This window comes from Myotis nattereri (genome assembly GCF_964212035.1).
Source record: "Myotis nattereri genome assembly, chromosome: 1".
Classification (NCBI taxonomy): domain Eukaryota; kingdom Metazoa; phylum Chordata; class Mammalia; order Chiroptera; family Vespertilionidae; genus Myotis; species Myotis nattereri.
This window is the reverse complement of record NC_138075.1, coordinates 10,985,843-11,007,214: the sequence shown is the minus strand read 5'-3', so window position 1 is coordinate 11,007,214 and position 21,372 is coordinate 10,985,843. Positions and strand designations below refer to the sequence as shown.

At 52.3% G+C, this 21,372-nt stretch overlaps 1 protein-coding gene across 3 annotated transcripts in view; it reads right to left on the bottom strand.

Moving 5' to 3' along the window:
• Positions 1-3,354: 3,354 nt before the first annotated feature.
• Positions 3,355-21,372, bottom strand: part of CCDC88C (coiled-coil domain containing 88C) — a gene marked incomplete at both ends in the record, with an annotated part of 111,260 nt that continues 93,242 nt past the window's right edge. For 2 of the 3 annotated variants that reach the window (XM_081099746.1, XM_081099747.1), the window contains 5 exons: positions 3,355-4,365; positions 15,041-15,327; positions 16,193-16,261; positions 17,283-17,354; positions 19,511-19,699. In XM_081099746.1, coding sequence (XP_080955872.1) covers positions 3,355-4,365; positions 15,041-15,327; positions 16,193-16,261; positions 17,283-17,354; positions 19,511-19,699 — 1,628 coding nt within the window. The remainder of the gene's footprint in view (positions 4,366-15,040; positions 15,328-16,192; positions 16,262-17,282; positions 17,355-19,510; positions 19,700-21,372) is intronic. The other variant, XM_081099748.1, reaches the window with a different exon arrangement.

The following is a 21,372-nucleotide window of genomic DNA, read 5'->3' as shown; positions in this document are numbered from 1 at the left end:
CCTCGGCCCTGAGCTGTCACTTGGATGTTTCCCACCGCCCAGATCACACAGCTCCCAGGCCAGGGTAGAGGTGGGGCCCTGGAGCCCCCCGGGGCATGGTTTGGGTGCCCCCTCAGCAACGGGACCCCATGGTACTGCCCAGGGGGGCCCACCACCTGGGTTGGCTGGGTATGTGAGCGAGACATCAGAGTTGGAAGCAGCTGAGGGAGTGATGGATAGGACACGGGGAAGAGAGAGGGGGATGCCCAGCATGGTCTGGGGGAAGGGGGCAGAGGGGATGAGAGGAGGTGCACAGAGGCTTTGGTGGGGGAGGATGGTGAACCGTGTGCTGAGCATTTTGAGTTGGAGGTGTCTCGGGACATCCAAGCTGGGAACAGACCTGGAGGTTCCCAGGAGAGGCTGGGGCTGGAGGTGTTTGGAACCTTCGGGAAGATTGCAATGAAAGCTGTGGATGTGTACGAGCTTGTCTCGGGCTGGAGGGGTGGGGGGTGATAGAGGGCTGGGTGCACCCTGAAGTGGCCCATGGAGAGGCTAGACCGCAAAGAAATGCTGCAGCTGGTGTGGAGGCTGAGGGAGGGGAGGGTCAGAAAGGAAGGCCACCCAGGGTGGATGCCGAGAGGTGCCCTGGGGCCGAGTTGTGGGAGGCAGGCAGACCAGTTGGCAAGCCCCTGCCAAGACCCAGGGACAGGGGTGTCGGGGGGACCTGGGATGAGAACAGTCAGCTAAGATGGGCGGGCAGATTCCAGACCCATTCCCAGGTTCAGGGGAGCCATCACCTGTGGGAAGTGGGGAGAGGAGGGGTCCAGCCTGCACCACAGGCTTCTGGCTTCTGTGACTGACAGCTGGTGTCCTTGGGTAAGTAGGGAGCCCAGAGGAGCCAGGGAGAGTGGAGGAAGCCTGCAGCCCGGGCAGAAGGTCTAAGGCGGCCGACCTCAGGCCTGGGGCTCAGCAGTGGTCAGTGCTGGGGGAGCGCGTGGGTCAGCCCTGCAGAGGGGCCTGGAGGGAGCTGCCTCCACGGTGGAAGCCGGGAGTGAGCACACAGGAGCGTTCAGTGAGTGGTTGTGGAAGGAATGAGTGAGTGACAGAGCGACTGGCAAGTGTGAGCCCTGAAGAGCTGTCCCAGACGGGAGAGAATCAGGGGACAGAGGCTGAGAGCTCTGAGGGGTGGCTGGCCAGTGGCAGGCCCTGCAAAAGCCAAAGGCGCAGGGGAGGCGGCCTGCAGGTGCCGCTGCTCAGTTTGGCTCCAGGCACTGGGGAGGGCAGCTCGCTGAGTGGGCGGCTCCCACAGCTGCAGCTCATGTCCACCATCGAGGGCCAAACAGTGGATGGGAAAAGCCTAGAGGCACAATGGTTTATTTCATGTCTCCAACCACCTTCTGGATGCTTCACTCAGAGCAAAGGATCACTTTAAGCTAAGCTCCTGCTATGATCTAAATCCCTTATCTAAATGGGATTTGACTTATAGGAACTTAAACACAAGCCTGGAAAATAGGAAACCTCGCTTTCCCTTTCTCTGACCTCAGGCAAAGGGAGCTGGTGGATTCCAGGGGCTGAGGAGACTGGGGGGCTGAGCAGGGAGCCTGTAGTCCCAACGCCCCGACAGCACTGCCAGTGACGAGTAGCAAGGAAAACTAGGACTCAGTTTTACAACATCTCATTTTATTACAAACCCGTCCTTGTGTCCCAGAATCAATGGCTATTTAATACACAACCCAAAGCACTCCGAAAATCGACCATGTTAACATTCCCATTTCTGTCTCAGTACTTGAGCTCAAAAGGAGAAAATCTTTATAAAACCCAAATCACCAAGTTGGTACATCCCAGGAAGAGCACCTTAGTAAACAACAGGAAACAAAATGTGTCAGGAAGCCGGCCAAATGCCCACAGCAGCAGGTGAGACTCCCGACGGGAAAGAATGACTCCCTGTGGGATATAAATATAGGGCGTCCCCTAAAAATGTAGAGGCCAGACTCCCGATGGAAAGGAGTGATTCCCATGGGAACACAAACACACTTCAACAGCTGATAACTCTCTTAATTCACCCCTTTTCAGGTTTAATTTATTTGAAGCAATGGGTGAAGCCAGACTAAGCTTTGAACAAAAAGAACTTACCCACCAGACCTCTTAGGGGGATACATAAAGGATGAAGTTTACGGTACAAAACCGGCAACAGTCGAGGAATCGAGGGCAGGTACTGAGAGAATGAGCACAAACACCGAACGAAATGGTTCTCGATGTTGGTGATTCCTCTGTCACAGTAGTTGTGGTCCAGGCACCGTTGCCGGTTTCGTACCGTAAACTTTTATCTTTTATGTGAGTCTGGGGGGACTCACATAAGTTATCTTTGTTTAGAGCTTAGCCTGGCTTCACCCATTATTTCGAATGTTAACCTGAAAAGAAGTGAAAATTGAGCTATCAGCTGTTAGTGCGTACATTTTTGGGGGGACATCCTGTAGATCCCCATCAAAGTATATATATATTTCATGTGTGTACACATATATGTAATATATTAAAGAAATTCGGTTTCTACCACAGAAATTATTCAGAAATAAATCAACGTCTCACCCTCGATGGGGGGACACTGGGGCGCTGCAGCCACATCCCAAATCAGGCAGCACCTGCCTCTCGCACCCTCCTGCCCCCCACCCGTACACACTATGTACACTCGCTGGGAGGGGCGGGCAGGGCTTCTCTCTATCCCACCCCGAGGCCGGGCAGACCCAGTGTTTCTAGATACGTGAGCAGGGAGGCAGGTCCTGGTGTGGCCCCAGGAGCCAGCTGGAGAAGGCAAAGCCTGAGGCCACCTTGGCCCAGTGGCGAAATGCACGGGGCCCCAGGCCTGGCTCGGCAGCGCCCAGGGTTAGCAGTGAGCCTGACTCTAGGGTTCACCCAGGGCCTCCAGGTCTTTGTAGTTTGGCTGGTCTGGGCTCCTCCTAGGATCATCTGGCTTCTGGGAGAGGGAGTAGAGTTTCCGGACCAGGGCTCAGCCCTGAGAGCATGTATCTGCTCCCCGTCACACGCACACTTACATGGAGGTCAAACTGCAAACAGGTGTTCTAAGGGGCACATTCATGTAGTGTCTGCCTCGGGGAAGTCGGTTTGTCAATGCAGTGTGAGCGTCCCCAGGCCAAAGTGGATTTGTTCAAAAGATACGAGTGGTTGGAGGGTCAGACACGTGTCCCACACCTTGGCACAGCGTTCTCACTAACAGAACAAATGGAAGAGGCACACGGGAACCCCTTTCCTCATTCGACAGCCCTCTCCTGGCACCACAGGCGGACAGGAGAGGCAGCCACGGTCATCGGAAGGCGCGTCAGTAGTTTTAAGGCTTGGGCTACGGGGCCAGGAGACGAGTCACACACAGCCATACTCGTACCACACGGTCTGCTGGTCCCCGCCCGGCTCTGGGGACGCCGGCATGCTTTTCGAGTTGTTCCCACGACTGAAGTCCTCAGGGGCCCGGCTGGTGCGGGGAGCCAAGTCGGGAGACCTGCCCGGGCTCTTGGCAGGGAGCCCCTCTCTGTGGGCCTGTCCTGGGGCCCCGTCACCCTCTGAGAGGCAGAGCCCCACCCGGACAGGCGCGATGGTGGCCACTTCCCCTGAGTGTTGGGGGGTGGGGGGCCTAGTCCTGACAGCTGGGGCTGGAGTTGGTGAGCGGTGGTGGGGCTGAGAGTTGCTGCCACCACCGCCTCCAGTGGCAATGGCTGGGGCCGTGGCGGATTGTGGCAGGGGAGCCAGCCTCTCCTCCTTTGGGGGAGCCAGTGAGAAGCGCCTCATGTCCAGTGGTCGGCTTCGGGGACCCGGGGCCTGATAGGAGCCACCAGCCTTTCCCACAAGTGGGGTCTTCTCCCGGGCCAGGCTGTGGGAGCTGGGGGGTATGGGGCTTTGCGGGGTGTGGCTGCCTGTTTCTCTGCCCCCTGAGGCCTCAGAACCCGCCGGCTTCAGAGGAGAGTCCTGTTTGGAGGTCTCTGGCCCGCTGGCTCGAAGCAGGTCAGCTGAGGCCAGGCTAAAGGCCCTGCTCAGGGAGGTGCTCCGGCCGGCAGGTGTGTGGGAGGTTGGGGGCATTGTGGCCTGCCGGGGTCTGCCCAGAGAAAGGCTCTGGGGAGGCTGGGCCGGCCTCAGGGGGGCACTGGGTGGGGTCTCAGCGTCGGCAGGTCTCAAGTTGGGCTTCACATACTGCCCCGGCTTTAGCAGCTTCCCCTCCGAGGTGCTGACAGCCATCTTGAGGGTGGGGGCCACCAAGCTGGTGGGCATCCTGGCCCCTTCTCTCCTGGCAGGTGGGCCTGGCTGGCCTCCGATGGTTGGGAGCTCATTGGCCTTTCTGAAGTAGTCACTTAGCAGGTCATCCCGGCAACCAGGAGTGTCCTACAGAGAAGAGAGAAAGAATTGAGAGGCAGGAGTGAGGGCCAGGAGGGTCCTTGGAGGTCAGGGGTCGCCATGATGGTGAGGGCAAAACAAACCCCACCCTCAAGCAGCAGGGCTGTACTGTCTTCCGGGAGCTGTGCAGGTTCAAGACTGGGAGACCCCAGAGGTAAAAAAAAAAAAAAAATCCAGAGATTCAGTGCCCTCTACTGGAAAACAATAGACCTCTTCAGAGATAAATGCATAAGCAAAGGAGGACAGCAAATACCATGGAGAACCACAGCAATGAGGATGACTAGAAAGAAAATGAAAAATCCCCAGAAAGCAGGCTGGAACACATGGAAATATGTGATATAAATAACAGAGATTTCAAGATTAAGGTTCTGAAAATACTCAATGAGATGCGAGAAATACAACAGGCAATTCAGTGCACTCAGAAAACAAATCAATGAACAAAATGCGTACTTTACCAAAGAGATGAAACATCAGAAAAGAACCAATCAGAAATCCAGGAAATGAAGCATGCAATTAAGGAGATTAAAAGTGAACTACTGAGCACAGAAAACAGAACCAACCAGAGGAAAGAATTAGTGATATTGAAGACAGGAATCAAGAAATGATGCAGAAAGGAGAGAAGAGACCCAAGCATAAAGAAAAATGAAAGAGCTCCAGGAAACCTCTCTAACTCCATCAGAAAAAGCAGCATTAGAATTACAGGCATTCGGAGGAGGGAAGAGGGAGCATGGAATGGAGAGCCTATTCAAACAAACAGTGGATGAGAACTTCCCAAATCTATGAAAAGAACTAGACCCTCGAATCCAAGAAGCACACAGAACACCTAGTTACCTCAATCCAAAGAGGCCCTCTCCAAGGCACTTGGTATGGAAGCTGTCAAGAATTAACGACAGAAAAATTCTCAAAGTGGCCAGGGAAAAAAAAGGAAGTGACCTACAAAGGAAAACCCATCAGAACTTCATCTGACTTCTCAGCAGAAACTCTACAGGCCTGAAGAGAGTAGAACCAAATATTCAAGGGCTTGAAAGAGAGAAATTACCAGCCGTGAGTAATATGTCCATCAAAATTATCCTTTAAAAATGAAGGAGAAATAAAGACATTCCCAGACATACAGAAGCTGAGGGATTTTATCACCAGAAAACCCCCATTGCAGGAAATACTCAAGGGACTTATTCTACCTGAAACAAAGAACATAAGGTCACAACACTATGAGTAAGACCATAGAAAAACTTACAGCATAAACAGGGATAATTTGTGACAACAAAAACATAAAAGGGGAGCGGGGAAGGTCTGAACTGGCAAAGGAAGATGAAAATCAGATGCACTCAAAAGAACAAAAACTATTGGGGGTTAATGGGGGGATGAGGACACATTTGTAATACCTTAACCAATAAAGAAATTAAAAACAAAACAAAACAAAAACTACGTTATATATGCAACTTCATTTTTTTTTATAAACCTAATGATAACCACACACAAAAATCCCCAAACTAGGACATATAGCTTAAAAAAAGAGGAAACCAAGGAAAGATGAATGGAATATCACCCAAAAACCCCAGATAGAAACATAAAGGAAAAGAACCAAGGGAGGCAGAGCTACCAGGAAACAAAATATAAAATGGCTACAGGAAATCCTTATACATCAATAATTACCCTAAATGTAAATGGTCCGAATTCACCAAGAGGCACAGAATAGCAGAGTGGATCCAAAAACAAAACCCAACCATATATCACCTGCCGGGAGCCGGTCCATCCTTGCTGTTTCAAGGGACCTGGCATATATAGCATACTGTTCTTAATATGTTTGCTCCCCTTAGCGCTGTGTGTTTTAACCAAGGTCACCTCTCCGAGAAAGGTTGTTTCCCCAGGTAGGAATTTTTCCCTGAAGTCAGGGAGGGGATGCCTCTCCTAGAAAGGTTGTTTCCCCAGGTAGGAATTTTTCCCTGAAGTCAGGGAGGGAATAAAACCCCTCAACTAAGTGCCAGGCGGGTAATTAATCACTTTAACTATGAACAATCATGCTTAAGCTACATAATCTTTACTCCCTGGAATGGAGATAAGAAACGCCCTAACCTTTGTAATAGAGATTGATAGGATTGAATCAACTGGTATAAATACAGATGTAATAAGACAGCAAGACACAGAACTTAGGAGACAGAAAGAAGACAGCACCTACACAGAACCTACAGACAGAAGAACTTCGCTGGAGAGAACATGGCAAAAGATCCTGGACTGAACCTGACTACAGAAATTGGCAAGAGAACCTGACTAGAACCTGGTGACTGAACTTGGCTGGAGAACCTGGACAGAACCTGGCTGGAGAACCTAGCGAGGGAACATGGCTACAGAACCTGGCTGGAGAATCTGGAGAACCTGGCTGGAGAACCTAGCAAGAGAACATGGACACAGAACCTGGCTGGAGATCCTAGCCAGAACTTCGCTGGAGATCCAGACCAGAACTTGGCAGGAGACCCTGACAAGAGAACCCGGCTATGATGATCAACTGAACGCTGCCTCAGTGTCATTCCTTCTTCGCCGACTCCGTCCACACCTTTGGGGACCCCTGGACCCACTGGGGTTGGACCCCGGCTTATGGCGCCCGAACAGGGACCCCTAGGTAAGCACCCCACACTCGGGACGGATAGGACTCCACCATAGGAAGAGGGTGGATAGTCTTCGCCGACTCCGTCCACACCTTTGGGAACCCCTGGAACAGGATTCCCCTAGGTAAGCCCCCCCCATTGAGAACCCCCACATTCGGGACGGATAGGACTCCACCAGGGTGCTACAGACCCCCCTATAGAAGATAAGTAGGGTAAGAAGGTGGATAGTACAGAACTTAGATTGAGAAGATGTGCCATACTGAGTCCAAAGAAAGAAGACTCTGTATTGATCCTTAGACTGAGAAGATGTGCCATACTGAGTCCAAAGAAAGAAGACTCTGTATTGATCTTTAGATTAAGAAGAATGTGCCATACTGAGTCTAAAGAAAAAAGACTCTGTATTGATCTTTTAACATATATGCTTGCTAGCAGAGGAATTAAGGTTACTCCCAGTCAGATGGAACATTTTATACAAGAAATACGTCCATGCTTTTCTGAGGAAGGAAAGGTGCCCGAAAGGTAAATGTAGAGGCATGGGAGAAGGTAGGCCCAAGGAGCCTTATCCTTAACCCCACTGCAGCCTTTCCACCCCGGGAAAGTGCAGGATTAGCAAGCTCTCCCTGGGGTGATAGATCAGGCCTCAGGTAATAGCAGAAAGCACCAATCCTACTCTTAAAATGGATACAAGAGAGCATTTCGGGTTTTTCTTTTTAATGCCTGCTTTTAAAAAATAAAAAAGGGGGAATTTGCCGGGAGCCGGTCCATCCTTGCTGTTTCAAGGGACCTGGCATATATAGCATACTGTTCTTAATATGTTTGCTCCCCTTAGCGCTGTGTGTTTTAACCAAGGTCACCTCTCCGAGAAAGGTTGTTTCCCCAGGTAGGAATTTTTCCCTGAAGTCAGGGAGGGGATGCCTCTCCTAGAAAGGTTGTTTCCCCAGGTAGGAATTTTTCCCTGAAGTCAGGGAGGGAATAAAACCCCTCAACTAAGTGCCAGGCGGGTAATTAATCACTTTAACTATGAACAATCATGCTTAAGCTACATAATCTTTACTCCCTGGAATGGAGATAAGAAACGCCCTAACCTTTGTAATAGAGATTGATAGGATTGAATCAACTGGTATAAATACAGATGTAATAAGACAGCAAGACACAGAACTTAGGAGACAGAAAGAAGACAGCACCTACACAGAACCTACAGACAGAAGAACTTCGCTGGAGAGAACATGGCAAAAGATCCTGGACTGAACCTGACTACAGAAATTGGCAAGAGAACCTGACTAGAACCTGGTGACTGAACTTGGCTGGAGAACCTGGACAGAACCTGGCTGGAGAACCTAGCGAGGGAACATGGCTACAGAACCTGGCTGGAGAATCTGGAGAACCTGGCTGGAGAACCTAGCAAGAGAACATGGACACAGAACCTGGCTGGAGATCCTAGCCAGAACTTCGCTGGAGATCCAGACCAGAACTTGGCAGGAGACCCTGACAAGAGAACCCGGCTATGATGATCAACTGAACGCTGCCTCAGTGTCATTCCTTCTTCGCCGACTCCGTCCACACCTTTGGGGACCCCTGGACCCGCTGGGGTTGGACCCCGGCAATCACCTACAAGAGGCACACCTAAGCTACAAAGACAAAGGTAGATTCAAAGTAAAAGGGTGGAAAATGATTCTCCAAGCAAACAAGATCCACAGAAAAGCAGGTGTATCCATACTTATATCTGACAAAATATATTTCAAGATAACAAGAGACAAAGATGGACACTTTAATGATAAAGGTAACACTACATCAAGAAAACATCACACTTCTTAATATATATGCACTCAACCAGGAAACACCGAAATATGTAAGACAACTACTCACAGAACTAAAGGGAGAAACAGATCAAAACACAATCATAGTTGGAGGACCTCAATACTCCATTGATAGCTCTAGATAGATCAACCAAACAGAAAATCAATCAATAAATATCGGCCTTGCCCTAGCTGGTTTGGCTCAGTAGAGCATCAGCATGCAGACTGAAGGGTTCCATTTTCAATTCTGGTCACGGGCACATGCCCAGGTGGCGAGCTCGATCCCTAGTAGGGGGTGTGCAGGAGGCAGCCGATCAATGATTCTCTCTCATCACTGATGTTCCTATTTCTCCCTTCCTCTCCCTTCCTCTCTGAAATCAATAAAAATACTTTTTTAAAAAAAAAAGAAATATCGACCTTAAGTGAAACACTAGACAAAGGGACATAATTGACATTTATAGAACCTTTCATCACAGAACATCAGATTATACATTTTTCTCCAGCGGACATGGAATATTCTCAAGGTTAGACCACATACTGGTCACAAAACTAGCATCAACAAGTCATGAAATTGAAATTATACCAAGCATATTCTCTGACCACAATGCCTTGAAATTAGAAATCAAATGCAAAAAGGAAGTAAAGAAACTCACAAATAGCCTTAGCCAGTTTGGTTCAATAGATAGAGCGTCGGCCTGCAGACTCAAGGGTTCTGGGTTCGATTCCTGTCAAGGGCAAGTGCCCAGGTTGCCAGTTCGATCCCCAGTGTGGGCATGCAGGAGGCAGCCGATAAATGATTCTCTCTCATCACTGACGTTTCTCTCTCTCTCTTCCTCACCCTTCCTCTCTGAAGTCACTAAAAATATATATTTTTTAAAAAGCCTCACAAATACATGGAGATTAAACAACATACTACTAAAAAATGACTGGGGCAATGAAGAAATAAAAGATGAGAACAAAATATGTAAAGAGACAAATGAGAATGACAATATACCATATCCAAACGTCTGGGATGCAGCAAAAGCAGTAATACACTCCATTATCATATGATCTTATCAATAGTTGCAGGAAAAAGCACTGGATCAGATACAACATCCATTTATGATTAAAACGCTCAATAAAATAGGAATAGAAGAAGGACAGTACCTAAACATAATAAAAGCCGTATGTGACAAACCCTCAGCTAATATCATACTCAATGGTGAAAACTGAAAGCTTTTCTAAGATCAGGAACAAGACAAGAATGTCCACGCTCTCCACAAGGACATGTGCTGGAAGTCCTAGCCACAGCAATAAGGCAAGAGAAAGAAAGAAAAGGCATCCAATCAGGAAGGAAGAAGTCAATCTGTCACTTTTTGTGGATGACATTAAAACCCTAAAAACTCCACCAAAAAAACTGCTAGAGGAGAAACTAAGATGGTGGCATAGATAAACACCGGGAAATAGTCGCCTCACACAACAATTGAAAAATATCCCAAAGGACGGAGCAAACATCGTCCAGAACAACAGGAAGGCTGGCTGAGTGTAATTTCTACAACTAGAAGACAAGAAAAGCACGCTGAGAGCCAGAGGAGCTGCGGAGGCTGAGTGCAGAGGTACGGCGGCGGCTGGCGCGCGCGGAAAGGGGGTGGCACCTGAGGACGCGGCTGTCTTTTTGAATCACAAGCTCCCGACTGCTCTGAACTCCGGTTCCAGCGAGTCTCTGGGGACCCAGGACACATACGGGGAGAGGCTGCTCTGTCAGGCGGCAGCAGGCGAACTTGAGGGCGGATTTCCCTCAGAGGTGCTTGCAGCCGTTACCAGGACACTGAGACGCGCGACTCAGGGCGCGGAGAATCACCATAGCTGCTTTCTCCGCCCTTTTGACTCCCTGAGACCCCGCCCCACCCAGGCTGGGGCAGAGGCTTTTGCATGTGAATGTACCTAACTACAGCCCAGCCAGGCAGACCCGGAACTTCCAAGAGAAGGCCCAAGGCCCCGCAGCGGCTTGCATTGCTTCACAGCTGAGCCTCTTCGTGGCTCCGGCTGTGTGGCCTCAGGCAGGGGCTGAATTAGCACCTCCTTAGATCCAGGAGCCACTGTACCCAGTGGTCAGAGGGGGACCATTCTCCCACTTCAGACACAGCTGATTCCCACAGCCAATTGGCCTGGAGGTCAATTCCTCCCAGTGATCCTACAACAACCAAGGCACCAAGAGTGCACCAAGAGTGTCCACCCCAGGTAACTGGGGAGGCTGAGCCACTGGGCCCTACAGGACACCTGGCGCGCAGGGCCACTCTATCAACACAGGGAAGCAGCCAAAATGCGGAGACAAAGAAACAGGTCACAAATGGCAGAAACGGAGGAAAGCAAACGACTGGATATAGAGTTCAAGGCCACGTTTATAAGGTTTTTCAAGAATTTTATGGAAACCGCCGATAAATTTAATGAATCCCTCAAGGAGTATAGTGAGACCATGGAGGACATGAAAAAGGACCAACTAGAAATTAAGCATACACTGACTGAAATAAAGAATAATTTACAGAGATCCAACAGCAGACAAGAGGATCCCAAGAATCAAGTCAAAGATTTGAAATACAAAGAAACAAAAAATACCCAACCGAAAAAGAAAAAAGAAAAGAGATTCAAAAAATATGAAGACAGTGTAAGGAACCTCTGGGACAGCTTCAAGCGTACCAACATCAGAATTATAGGGGTACCAGAAGGAGAGAGAGGGCAAGATATTGAAAACCTTTTTGAAGAAATAATGACAGAAAACTTCCCCCACCTGGTGAAAGAAATGGACCTACAAGTCCAGGAAGCGCAGAGAACCCCAAACAAAAGGAATCCAAAGAGGACCACACCAAGACACATCATAATTAAAATGCCAAGAGCAAAAGATAAAGAGAGAATCTTAAAAGCAGCAAGAGAAAGACAGTCAGTTACCTACAAGGGAGTACCCATTCGACTGTCAGCTGATTTCTCAACAGAAACCATGCAGGCCAGAAGGGAGTGGCAAGAAATATTCAAAGAGATGAATAGCAAGAACCTGCAACCAAGATTACTTTACCCAGCAAAGCTATCATTCAGAATTGAAGGGCACATCCCCAGTAGGAGATGTGCAGGAGGTGGCTGATCGATGTTTCTCTCCCATCGATGTTTCTAACTCTCTATCTCTCTCTCCCTTCCTCTCTGTAAAAAATCAATAAAATATATTAAAAAAAAAAAGAACCTACAACCAAGATTACTTTATCCAGCAAAGCTATCATTCAGAATGGAAGGTCAGATAAAGAGCTTCACGGATAAGAAAAAGCTAAAGGAGTTCATCACCACCAAACCAGCATTATATGAAATGCTGAAAGGTATTCTTTAAGAAGAGGAAGAAGAAAAAGGAACTCTTACCATTTGCCACAGCATGGATGGAACTGGAGAGCAGATAAATACCACAGGATCTCACTCATTTGTGGAATATAATGAACAACATAAACTGATGAACAAGGACTGATCCAGAGACGGAGAGGCATTGATTGGACTGTCGGGCCTTGGAGGGAAGGTAGGGGAGGGTGGGGGTAAGGGGGAAAGATCAACCAAAGGACTTACATGCAGGCATATAGGCCTAACCAATGGACACGGACAACGGGGGGGGGGGGGTGAGGGGATGAGCGGGGGGGGGGGGGGTAGAGGGTACACATATGTAATATCTTAATCAATAAAAAATAAAAAAAAAATAAAAAAACTGTTAGAAACAATAAACAAATACAGTCAAGTTGCAGGATACAAAACCAAGGTGCAAAAATCCATTGTCTTCCTGTATATTGACAACAAAACTTCAGAAAAAGAAATGAAAAAAACAAAAACAATGCCTTTTGCAGTTGCAACCTTTCTCCTGATCCGAGAAAGGCGGTGGTGGGAACGAGCGAGGCGGGCCCCCAAGGGGAGTGCAGGGCTGAGCCGTGGGTGGCCGCCTGCCACTGTTGCCTTCACGCTGTTCCTCCGGCTGAGCAGGTGCCCGGCTGGGCTTCCCTGGCCAGAGAACCAGCGTCCTTCCTCACCACGCTGGGCAGGCAGAGCCAGAAGCACAGGCCTGACCCTGCTCTGGTAACTGCAGCCCCGGCCAGCGCCTCCCGGCCTGGGGGAGCCTCATGGTGTCTCCTGAGGTGAGGGGCCACGAGAAGAGGCAAGGAAGGGAGAGCACGCGGAAGATGAGTCAGCGTTCACCGGGGGAAGGAGGCAGGCCCCGGCCGCTAGAACCGTGTCAGGCGGCGTCAGTCTCGGGACGGCTCAGCAACCCAGGAGCCCCCTGCACTTGCCAGATGGCCCGTGAAGACATCTGGACACTGAACCTGAGAGACACCCTCTGCTGCTTTACGTGCTAGTTAGGAGTCACACATCCTGGGCGTTCGCACAGGAAGACCTGTGGTCATTAATATCAACAGGGACCACTTACCAACTGCTTCCCAGGGGCCAGGCCCGATGCTAGAAACCACAGGTACAACTGGGGACGCGCAGAACAAAGACAACCGCCCAACTCATTCAATCCTCAAAGCAACCGTGCAAGGCTGGATTGAAACCACCTTTCCTAGGCAAGGCAACTGCGGACAGAGGTCCAGCAGGTCCCACATCTGGAGAGTGGCAGATCGGGGATTTGAACCCACAGCTGTCCGACTCTGCAGCCGTCTCCTCTCTCATCCTTTCTAAATCTTTGGCACCCATCTGCATGAGTCCACCCTCTCTGGCCACCCATTGGGCCCCCTCTTATGACACCCCCTCCACCCCCTCCCAGCCAACAACACTCAGGGAGTGGAGGTGTTGAGTGTGGGCACTGTTGTGACTACCATTTCCTTCAGGCCTGCTCAGGGGAAGGGGGGAGGCGTCAGGTTAGTTGGGGGGCAGACAAGGGACACGCTGTGGAGGAAGGTGGAGTGGATCTCAGGAGCTGAGCATCAGCTTCCACAACCAACTCCTACAGTGAGGTTGTTTTGGTCCCATTTAGGCTGAGAAAGATAGGGCAATGTCTGGGAAGTTGGTCATAATGCAGATTCTAGGGAAGCCCCACCCCAGAGCTCCTGAGGCAGAAATTCTGGGGTCCAGCCTGTGTCCAGGCAGCCCAGGGGAGCATGACACCCGCCCGAGTTTGAGAACCTCAGCATCAGACTGTGAACGTAGTGAGGGCAGGGCTTTTGTTTCTCTCCAGCCCCTGGCATAGTGCTTTGCAGATAGAAACAGAAATGGCGGGAGGGTAGAGGCCATGCATATACTTCCTTTCAGGGCCAATCACCAGACTAGGCACCAAGCAAGTATGTGATGAAATTTGCTGATGAACTAGTTTACCTGGTGTCTCTGAGAGCAGGCATCATGCGTGCTGCCTAACATGTAGTCCTGCTCAATAAACATCGACTGAATAAGTAGTTTGTATTCTGTGTCACTGGGCTCTACCAAAGCAGGCCGTAGGATTTACTATGTGGCCAGAGAAAGTTCAACTGTGTAAGTTTAAGGAGAACGAGACAGAATTACCGGGGCCCTACAATCCTCCCAGGCTCTCAACTGTAACTTCATCCGAGCAGGAACCCAACAGCTCGTGCAGGAAGTCACACAGACTACACGGCGCACGTGCAGCGTCAGGAACGCCACCCCGAGACACGAGGGTTTCCGACGGCCGCTGCCGTTCAGGCCAGAACTGCAGAGCGGCGCTCAACAAGCTCACGCTGCGAGCCAACTCCAGCTCGCCGCTCTGGCCTGTGAGCGAAGGATGGTTTTCACATTTTTAAATGATTAAAAACTTTCATGGATAGACGCCTTGGCCCGCCACCTGCCCCAGCGGCCGAGTGGAGTTTGCAGCAGAGACTGCACGGCCTGAAACGTTTACCAGCTGGCCCTTCCCTGAGAAACCTCTGCCAGTGAAGAGTCAGGGTCAGCGGGTGCTCCGAGCTCTGCCACACCCCGAGCGGGAGATCCTAACTGCACGTGGGCGCCGGGCCCCCTGCAGGGATGCTCCAGGGGTGGGCACACACCTCCCACTCTCCTGCTGGCATTACGTTCCGCCGCTCATGTCGGATGGAGAAAACAGCCTCCCAGGTCTGGGCTGGCGGCCAGCGCACGGTCATTTTCTGGCTAGGGGCTGTGCTCCCCCATCTAAGCCAGCTCTGCAGCCAGGCTGCGCTGCCCCGGCCCCATCCCTCTCTGTGACTTTGCTGTCAAGGTCTCTGCCTCTGGTGCCCTGGTGCCCGTCCATCTGAGGGGAGCGAGGGAAGGGGGAGCGAGGGAAGAGAGCTCCGGGTCACTCACAGCGGTGGGGGAGCCCCGGTTGCTTTCCTCCAGGAACTCCTCCAGGGTGACCATCTCCCTGCTCGGGGAGGCGCAGGGCCGCACCCAGGCCTGGGGCTGGGCCGCGCCCCTCTTCTGGATGCACTCCTGGGGGAGAGGCCCGTTCCGGGGTGGCGGGTACTCCTGGCGGCCGAGGGCAGTGCGTCCTGGGGCGCCGGCGTCGCGGGGCAGAGTGGCTGTGTCCCTGCTGGGGATCAGGTCCCCACTGCTGAAGCTCTCGGGCCTGCGGTGGAGCGGGTCGGAGGAGCCTGGTGTCAGGGCGAGGGGACACAGAGGGCACACGTCAGTCTCCCACTCTCGCTCGCCTGCCTCCCGTGGGCTCCGTGCTGCCTGCAGCTCACGGAACAGAGCCCTGCCTGGGAACCCCAGCTGGCATTGTGGACGTCAAGGACATTCCGGAATTCTTTAGAAGTTCACGCTGGCATTTAAAAACAAAATAACTTGGGAAAGAAGTGGAAAGCTTCTGCTCAAGCTTCAATTATCAACAGCTGTAAGGCAACGCACTAGATCACTCTTCAAACAGTGTAGACAGACCGTATTCTGCACCATTAAACGAACTGTAAACACTGTAAAGCAGCAGTTCTCAACCTGTGGGTCACGACCCCTTTGGCGGTCGAACGACCCTTTTGCAGGGGTCGCCTAAGACCATCCTGCAGATCAGATATTTACATTACGATTCGTAACAGTAGCAACATTACAGTTATGAAGTAGCAATGAAAATAAGTTTATGGCTGGGTCACATGAGGAACTGTATTTAAAGGGCCAAGAAGGTTGAGAACCACTGCTGTAAAGGAACCAGTCACCCCGTGTCCTCTGACCCCTATGGACATAACCACTGGCGTCGTCCCCATCCGGAAGCTCAAGGAGCTCAGACTCGGAGGATGGGTGGCTCGCCAGGTGCCCGGAGCTGGTCAGTGGAGAAGAAATTTGAACCCAAATCTGTTAAAACTCCCAGGCCTAAGCTGTGAACAGAATGACGTGGCCCTATGCATGCAAACGCATCATGCTTCCGAGAACCTTGCTAACTGTATTTTTTAAGTTACACAAATAACACCAGCTCAGAGCGGAGATCCAAGTGCACTGAAAAGTGCCCAGGAGGGAAGGCTGGCTTACCCTTCAGGCTGAGAGGTGAGCTGTCACTGGACGCATTCCTGCTGCTCTCCAAGCTGCTTGGCCGGGACCCTGAAGGAAATGGCAACGCTTAACTGCAGGGCCGATGACCAGTCTAACCCAGACTAAACCATCCAATCGGACAACAACTGCATCACAAAGCGACTCTGCCACAGTCCAGGAAAGCCCCCGGGAGGACAGGCCCGGGGATTCCCCCGACGCCCCCCGGAGGGGTCCAGCCTCACTGAGTGCTAGGCCCGTGCACAGAGGGCAGTGGGCTGTGCAGAACGGCAACTTGTAACATCTCTGTCTGTGAGGTGGGGGCTGTGGCCTCACACAATTTTGTTAACAAAGGAAATCTCATGCAGACCTCCAGTCCAGATTCAAAAAGGGCCGCTCTGGGAAAGCGAAGGGTTGGGGGGGTGGGGGGAAGCCCACCCTTACTGCCGCATGGATCTTTCTGGAACACACGTGGGAACACTGTGCCTAGACCAGCACAGGGCCCCCTGGTGAGGGCGGGGCCAGGACACGCAGTGTGTGCACCTCCACGTGTGCACAATGACGTCTGTGCCCGAGCGGGTGCGGGACCCTCAGGAGGGAAGGAAGTGCTCGCTTTTTGAGAAGGCTGGTATCCCTTCCGCGGAAACTTCCACCAGGCCTCAGTCGGAGGCCCGTGTTTCTAACACTTTCTAAGGTGAGATTTGCCACTGGGAGCTGCTCTGGGCACTAAAATCCAGGTGAGGACAGTAGAGCCAGCCCCCTGCAATCAGTGTCGTCTGCAGGGGTCACTAGGCCTCCCTTCAAGCCAGGGGAGTCAGAGCCTCCAGGAACAGAACACGTGATAGGTAGTGAGTTCCCCATCACTGGAGGGATGTAAGCAGGAGCTGCATGCTTCCGCCCCTAGGGGAGGCAGGGAAGGAGTGTCGAGGAGCTGTGGGTCCCCCGTTCCCACTCCAGCATAACACCTCCACTTTCACCTCCTTTGTGTATGAGATTTGCACACAGACCTTAGCTTGAAGGACAAGCACAGTTGATGGAAACAGGGTTCTGTCGTAGAACCCAGGCTGAAGGGCACCACGCACCGCCCACTCACCGTGCTGCTGCCTGTGGTTGGCGAACTCGAGCTCCAGGGACCGCTCACCGAGGCTGTCATCTGAGTGATAGCCTGCGGAGAACATACAGCTGTGAGTCAGGGGACCTGGAACATCCAGGGGGAACCTGGGCCTCTTGCCAGACAGCCACCTCTGACTCTGGCCCAGCCCCTGCGTCATGGTTGTGTCCAGCTCCTGGAGGGAGGGAGGGAGGGACGTGTGGACCGTGCCCTTAGGACCTGCCTGTACTATCTCTCCCCCTATTTCTCCTGCCGACACAGCCTCATCCTCCGGACTCTATTTGACTCAACGTTAAATCATGCTTCCGCAGGTGCAATGCCTGGGACTCTGAATGAAAGCAGCAGCGTCCTGGCCCAAGGGCAATGCAGCAGAAGCAGCGGAGACTCAGTATCCCGGGAGCCCCTCCCCCACTCCAGGGCGAGCTGCACCAGAAGCAGGGGGCCTGCGAGCAATTCTCTCCCAGGGCCTGGTCTCTCCCGTGGCTGGAGGAAGGGAAAGCAAAGAACCCACCAGCGGAGGGAGGATGCGGATTCCCTAGAGACTGAGCCCTGAACTGGCAGCTCCTCACCAGACACAGCCCGGAACCCAAGGGCCACCAGTCACTGCTCTTTCCTGAGAAGGACTAAGCTGCCCTGTGCCTCAAACCTGCTAGATTCTTGCTGACAGCAGCCCTGGATCCCCTCCAAATGACACCAGGGTCTCCCCTTTGCCACAGTTCTGCGTCCACCTGAGCGTGAGCACTGGGCTGCCAGGGAGTCGCTGTGGGCAGTGCTGGGTGTGCGGTGTGACAGGCCTGTGGGCAGGCTCCGCAGGCATCTGAACAGGTGTGGGCTCTGGCTCAGGGTGGGATCCAAGCCGAGACAGCCCGTGGTCAGCCTGGAGGACCAGGCCTGGAGCCACACTGGCCGCTGGAAATCCGACGGGATGTGGTGCTCCCGGCTCCTGCTTGAGCCTGGGGGACGGAGGCCGTCTGCTGACTGCCCACCTGGACCATGCTGCCTGGCCGGCACAGGGCACAGCTCCCCGGACGCCCAACAGTAAGTGGCTGCCCTCTGTGTCTGGCCAGGAGCATAGAAGGGCCGCCTGGCTGCCCAGTGCTTACTCAACTCAGATTCTGAGGGTGTTTCTGATTTGTAAACAAGGGGCCAGGCCCTGAGGCCGACCCAGGCAGCCCTGAGGGCAGGGACCCTGTCTTTGCTCGGCTTGTCAAACCAGGGTTATGCATGCCATGGCGTCCAGGGTGCAGTGGATGGTACGATCGTGAAAAATAATAACCCTTCTTGTTCTCGTTAATTTCTAACACGCCGGGCCATCATTGCCAGCTCTTTCCGCTGTATTCAGATATTTCCATCTCTAAGCTATGAACTGAATCTCTTTTTCAGTGTTGTGTCATTTTCCCTTTCTGTTAAGTATTTAAAATTTCCAAGTGCTCTCCCCGCGAATGTTCCTTTTTATAGCATCCTGCTGGTTTCACGAGAGCGTGCAACTTCGCTTGCTCTGATGCTAACGACGGGCGTTTCAAAGTGCAAGTCTCTGCCCAGTGACCGCTGACTCGGTGCCCTCACATCCCTTTGTCTCTGGCATTGCGGGCTCTCCTTAGGTGTCGGGGTCCTGAACTCTCACAGGCCTCCCCTGGCAAGATGTGACCCGACTGCTCTGCTGGGAACGTCTCCCACTAATCAGATGCCTTGAAGGATTGTATTAACACGTCTAAGGTGCGGACGCCATGGCTACTGGCATCCTGGAGACACCCAACCTGTCAATCCTTCCCCGAACCCCCTTGTTTTTCAGTGAGGACACCTGCTCTCCACTCTACCAACCGACCTCCAGTTCAGAGACCCTGTCAAGTCTCCTCCCAGGAGAATAAACCTCGAACGTTGCCGGATTTTAGCCCAAGCTCTGGTTCACCTCTGTTCGGGAGCTACTTGGTGCCACCGATTCTGAGCAGTGGTGGGGGGTTCTAGGGCTTTCCTGTGAGCGGCTTAGGCCCAGGCCTCCAGAGGGTGGAGTTATCCGCCAAAGTCACACCGCCGTGGGCAGAGCTGAGGTCTGAACCTGTGTCCGAGGGAGGCCAAGCCTGTCCACAGCTTCACCAACCTGCTGACCACCTCTCAGTCTGAGAGGCCCCCCCGCCCGAGAGCCAGGCTCTTCGGAAGGACCCCGGCCCCAGAAGCTCATCCCTCTCGGTTCTAAGGGACCCGTGACTCACCTTGGGTGCGGCCTGGGTGCCGGGAGATGGGGGTGGAGCTGGAAGGAGCTGTAGTGACGGCTGAGGATGAACAGGCCCGGGAGCCCGGCTCTGACGGCCAGGGCTTGGAGGCTGGCTCAGCGGAGGCATCCGTGCGGTCAAGGCTGCCTCCGTGTGGCGACCCTCGCTTTGGTACTAGGTCCCCAGGGCCTGGGGCAGAGGAGGACAGTGAGTACTGGGGCTGCAACATCCCATGCCAAGGTGGGGTGCTCACACCGGGGCCTAGAAGCAGCGGCAGCAGGGCACACGGAGCACAGGGACGAAAGCTGGGCTGCGCGTCTCACGGGCTGTGGTGGGGACGGGAGGGCCTGAGCTGGAGGCCCCGGGAGGCCGGCCCTCGCTCTCACCATGGATCACAGTTCGAGCCCCAGAAGCTGGGAGAAAATACTAGCAAAGGACCAACTCAAGAGGCTCCACAAAACGCTGCTAAAAGTCGAACACGTTAGCGACTGGGCCCACCCGCTGGGTAACACTGGCACTCAAATCCCTGATTTAAAAAGACCCTGGCTGATGTCTGCTCAGGGCCACTCCAGACCTGTGGCCTGGGCCCTCAAGGTCCAGGATGTGTACCCTTGTGATCTGAGAAAGTTGTTTATTGCCACCCTAACCACCATTTGTGTAAGAAGTCTTCATCACCGCAAGGAAGATTTTTACCTTGTATTTTGCACTTTTCTGCAATCTCTGAATTTCCTACCGTGAACATACTAATATATTCTTGTCAAAGTTAAATAAAATCCTAATTTTAAAAAAAAACAACACTGGGAAAAAAACCTAAAAGATCTTCAACGACCTCTTAGTAGGAAAGGGGGATGGGCTCTCCAAATACAACTGAAAAGTTAATGTGGGTGGAGTTCTGGAAGCATTAGGACAAGGCTGTTCTGCACAGCGTCCTGCTCCAGGCCGCCCAAGGGCGTGGACCCAGAGCCGTGTCCACTGTCGGGATTCTGACCCGTCTCCACACTCGCCCAGGACCTGACCCCCGACCCTCAGCCAATGTCTGGACTCACGGTCAAGTGTGAAGCACCCAAGTCTTACGACTTCAAACCAAGAGAACTTTTGGATTCTGAAAGGTAACCTTGATGAGAAGCAAGATTCAAGGCGGGTGGAATGAATCGGACAGGCAGCCACTGCATGAAGTGAACATGAGGAGCAGAGGAGAGGCGGAGATGAGCCAACAGCAGCAATGGCAGAGAAACCACACACTTCCAACGCATGCTGGGAAGACAGGCAGAGGACCAGGACGTGGCCGCCCAGGAACCAGAGCAGGTGCACGAGACGAAGTCAGTGCCACATCAACTGACTGAACAGTGCGGTAGTCAGGGATTTACGTTGATGATTACCTTGTTTCCATGGCGATACTGGTTTTCCATTTACAGTACCGATAATCATCTTTCCTTTTAAAATAAAGTTAAATGGAAACCAGGAGTCGATTCGAGGGGAAATATGTAAGCGATCACAGAGGTGATACAGACATGGCAAACGCATGGAGATGGCACAAGGATGGCTGAAGACAGAGAGCAAGGCAGTAGCTAAAGGCCTCTGTGGACCAGCGCTCCCGGCTCCCGGCTGACTGGGAGCTGATGTTCTGTCTGTCCACTGCTGCCCTCACAGCAGCATCCAAGACGTCAGAGGACCGTAGCTCAGCCCTAAAACGGCACTCCGGGCTGAACCCTGGCTCAGCAACACCCATCCAATTATTCAAAATGCTTGAGTGCAGCAATAAATTCTTCAGAACATAGAACACATCTAAAAAGGGACTTATCTGCACAAGCCAACGATCCCCTGCTCCGACAAGGGAAGTGGGGAAAAGGGCAGCGGTTTGA